The 3,957-nt window shown below is 51.9% G+C and overlaps 1 protein-coding gene across 1 annotated transcript; it reads left to right on the top strand.

Annotated features, from left to right (window-relative positions):
- The first annotated feature begins 2,730 nt into the window (after positions 1-2,730).
- LOC131269771 (probable endochitinase) lies at positions 2,731-3,517 on the top strand. The gene is made up of 2 exons (XM_058272288.1): positions 2,731-2,790; positions 2,867-3,517. Exons 1-2 carry the CDS (start codon positions 2,731-2,733, stop codon positions 3,515-3,517), a joined length of 711 nt encoding a protein of 236 aa, XP_058128271.1.
- The last annotated feature ends 440 nt before the right edge of the window (positions 3,518-3,957 follow it).

The following is a 3,957-nucleotide window of genomic DNA, read 5'->3' as shown; positions in this document are numbered from 1 at the left end:
AATAAAAGTGTTACTAAACGGAATGCACACACAACGATGCTGGACTTCGACAGTTTCAACCTAAGACCATTCCCTTCCAGCACGGCTTTAAACCCCGAACTTGTCATCGTTCGAACCATAGTGAGGAACTCGTGAGGTTTCGTTTTATGGCGCGGATATGCGAACAATAATGTGCGCAAACCTTTAGCCGAAATGTTCCATCCCGAAACGCCGTAAAATCAATATTTATTAACTTATGGCTGATTAGCTCAAGCAGCGTGTGGTAGATGATCTTTTCGGACCAAAAGAACCCTCGTTGCCGGTGTCTTTCTGTTTAGCTACTTTGAAACATTGTTGAGGATTGAGATTTGCATTTGCTGTAAGGTTTTGAAAACCACATTCTGCATCGGTTCTTTCGTGTGGAGAATGCGGTGCAGCTAATGAACCTGGATTTGACCGAAAGTGTCTTGGTTTAAAAAATCAAACTCAGCTTCACAGTGACCGAAGCAAACCAGGGTACGAAAATGACGCGAAGCGCAAAGGTGGCAAATAAAATAAAAACCCTCCCGACTTTTGCGACACAGCATCCACAACAACGGCACGGTTTTGCCGCTCGCTTCGGCCGTTCGCTCGGTTCGCTGATATTTCACAACGTCTTATTAGCATAATTATTCGCTTCCAATTGCACCGATAATTGACCGCTGCCAATTACGCGCTGTACCACTGTGTCGCTCGTGAGCTCTCGTGCTCTGCCCGGATCTCCCCGGACTGTGCGTCATGCGCAATGGTTCCGTGCATGCGCACCAGTTATGCGTACTCACCCAAGAGGGTCAGGGTTGGCCTTTTTTGAGGGCATTGCAGTGTACTCACTCGAGTTGCGTGGGTCTTTTTTTTCGGGAGTTTATTTGTTTCACCCTCGAGTTCCCTCCCACCGCCAAAGGGAGTTCCTACCAATCAGACACGCCATCCGCGCGGCAGTATAAAGAATTCCCTCACGACACTCGAACGATGTGTTTCCAGTTGCGCTGGATTGTTTTCGTTTTGTTTGGGAGGGTAAAGGCCTTCGTTTAAATTGTAGCCTCCCTTATCGGGGCGCACGAGAAGCTCGGAAATATGTCAGAGAGGCAAACACAGTATTGACAGTGCGCAACCACGAGCAGCTCGTCATTTCGGGAGTTTCGGGGCGCAAGTTCGGCGTAAAATGCCGGAATCGACACGTTTCGAGCCGCTAAGGGGCGCGCAGATTGTTCGAAACGCACGATCCCTTGCGATGGAGTTGACCTTCTTTCTGCGCCACCCCGGCATCGATATCGGGCCCTCGGGGCCGAATGCGTTCCCACAGACGCAAAATTGACTCACCAAACGCCACGGAGTCAGGGCTCCGTCAGGGACGTCCCGAATCGCAGGGCAAGATAAAAATCGCGGGCGGGGTGTGCGGACCCTCGTGTGTGTATGTCGTGATGAAAGTGAACCGGAGCTTGCGTGATGTTGGAGAAATTTACTCAGAAATGGTTGCGGCCACGCGGTTGTGCTCGGAAGGCAGAATTCTGGATCGATGGTTACAGCGATTGCCCTCAGCGTTCGAATGCTGATTCCGTCGAACCCTTTCCCGAGATTGATGCCCAGAGCACCCCCGGAGTAGGCTCGGGGCGAGCTCCATGCAGCTCGGAAGCTGTTGATTGGTTCGCTGAAGTTCATCAGCGGTGATCGAAGGATGCAGCCACTCCTAACAGTAGCCGGTTTGCTGCGGTCACGTAATGCAGCGGCCTACTCTGACCGCATCCCGACCACTGCAGGCTAACCGACATGCGAACGACCATCGGACGTGCCTCAAACGGTAGCAAATTGCAATTATCTGCATGTTTTCTCGGCGCGGGAGATCGCCAGGATCGCAAATGCGGAGTGCGGGTGCCAGTGGCTCCATGCCTCCTTTGCCGGCCTGGGCGAAGCAGAACGAAAATTATAGCTTACCGCTTTACCGGTGCATATGCGTGATGCAAGGTCTTTGCACAAGGGACGGCCCAGCAAACACACACACACACACATTTTCCCTACAATATGGCGCCGACCGGAGACGCCGGAAATCGGATCGCATGCCTGATTGATTGATCCTCGGCGATTGAGAGCGGAGGGAACGGAGGGCAACATTTTGGTCCCACGATCCCAATTCCATTCCGATGTTGGCGCTCGACGAACCCTTTTTCCAGCGAATGGCAGAAACCTCCGGCGGTAGTAGCCGATCCAGAAAATGGCTACCGAATTCCGTTCGTGATCGATAATGTTCGAATGTCGACAATGAACCTATACTCGTCCCGTGAACCCTCCCTTTTTGAGCTTCTGGGAAGGAACACTTTCATTTTCGGGCGGCGCGATCTAACGAACTCTTGCTGGTGTGGTCCTGACATAATTAGTTCAAATTAGATCTATTAGATCTAATTCAATCGGACAACATTTGACATTCCTGGAAGAACCTCCAAACAGTTACCAAATTGCTCCAAACAGTGGCACAATACCTGGGTTCCTACAGACATTCCAGACATTGCTTGTAATTGATCTATTGATTTGGTATTTGGTGTCACGTCGGGGCCTTACATCGGGGCCATCAGTATCTTGTGAGTTGTTAACATGTCGGTCGGAAGTTGGCGATAGCTGGTAGATAACGTGGTTCACATTCCTCACTCGATATCTACGACTGACCGAACCCTCGCCGTCTTCAGTTTTCTGCAGCTACTGAAACAGGCTGGATCGAAGATGAAGCAATTTCTGCTAGTTCTTGCCTTTGTTGGCATTTCGCAAGTGAATGGTGCACAGGTGAGATCATTTCCAGTACATTGGATTGAGAGTTTGAAACTAATCCCAGTTTTTTTCTTCATTTGCCTGCGAATAGTTATGTGAGCGTAAAGGACTCGGTGCTTTCGAGGCGAATCCGTTGAACTGTCAAGAGTTCTTCATGTGTCGTAAGGGACGTCCCGTGCAGTTCACTTGTCCGCAGAGCATGTTCTTCGATGTGGCGTCCGGAACCTGCGGATATCGGGCACTTTGTGCCGAGAAAACTCCATCGCTGGGAGGTGACGACGATTGGTCGGAAGCGATCGGTCCGGAGTACACTCCGATCGAGGCCAATCCGTCCCGTTTGATGGCGTCCAGCCCGGTCTGCCAGGGAGCAGCGATCGGTGCGATCCGCGTCGATACGCGAGGCTGCAAAACCTTCTTCCAGTGCAGCAAGGATGGGCCGGTGAGGTTCGAATGTCCCTCCGGAACACTGTTCGACAGCAATCGCAAGTACTGTGAGGCGGCCGACATTGCTTCCTGTTCGTTTGGTCAGAACACTCCCGCTCCGAGCACGGGATCGAGCAACCTGAAGGAAGTACTCTGTACCGGCAAGAAGGTCGGTGCCAAGTTCGCCTATCCGACCGACTGCCATAAGTACTTCGTGTGCGATGGACGCAACTCGGGCCAGATTCTCACCTGTCCGCGTGGCACGGCCTACAACCGGGACCGCAACGTTTGCGACTTTGCCCACAACGTACACTGCTAGGAAAGGACACTTGGCCGTGCATGGTTGACTTCCCATTTCCCGATCCGATTTCCCGAGCGCGTGCTCACCTCATTACACCTGGCTGATGGTTTTGGTTTGGACTGTGACAGTCGTACTTATTACGGTATTCGGTGTTCCCCCGGTGTTCCGACAACTTCTGGCGATGGGAGCGTTGGTTTATTTTAATTGGATTTAAGCACAAGCACAAACGGCAAAACACGAACAAACCCGGGCCCAAGTGGACGATGGACGTTGGTCACCATCCTATTAGCAGGAGTGGATAAAACAGAAACAGGGTAAACCCCGGTGCGGTCTCGAAAGAAAAAAAAACATGAAACGCCGTCAATTCGATCATCGATTGCCTTTCCCCTGCGTGCCGTTTCCGGAAGCAACCCTTGGGCCGGTGCGCTTTTGCAGCTGCTCACAGGGGGGGGGGGGGG

Source organism: Anopheles coustani, chromosome 3 (genome assembly GCF_943734705.1).
Source record: "Anopheles coustani chromosome 3, idAnoCousDA_361_x.2, whole genome shotgun sequence".
NCBI classification, from domain to species: Eukaryota; Metazoa; Arthropoda; class Insecta; order Diptera; family Culicidae; genus Anopheles; species Anopheles coustani.
The sequence above is the reverse complement of the archived record's forward strand: the minus strand, read 5'-3'. Positions and strand labels throughout refer to the sequence as shown.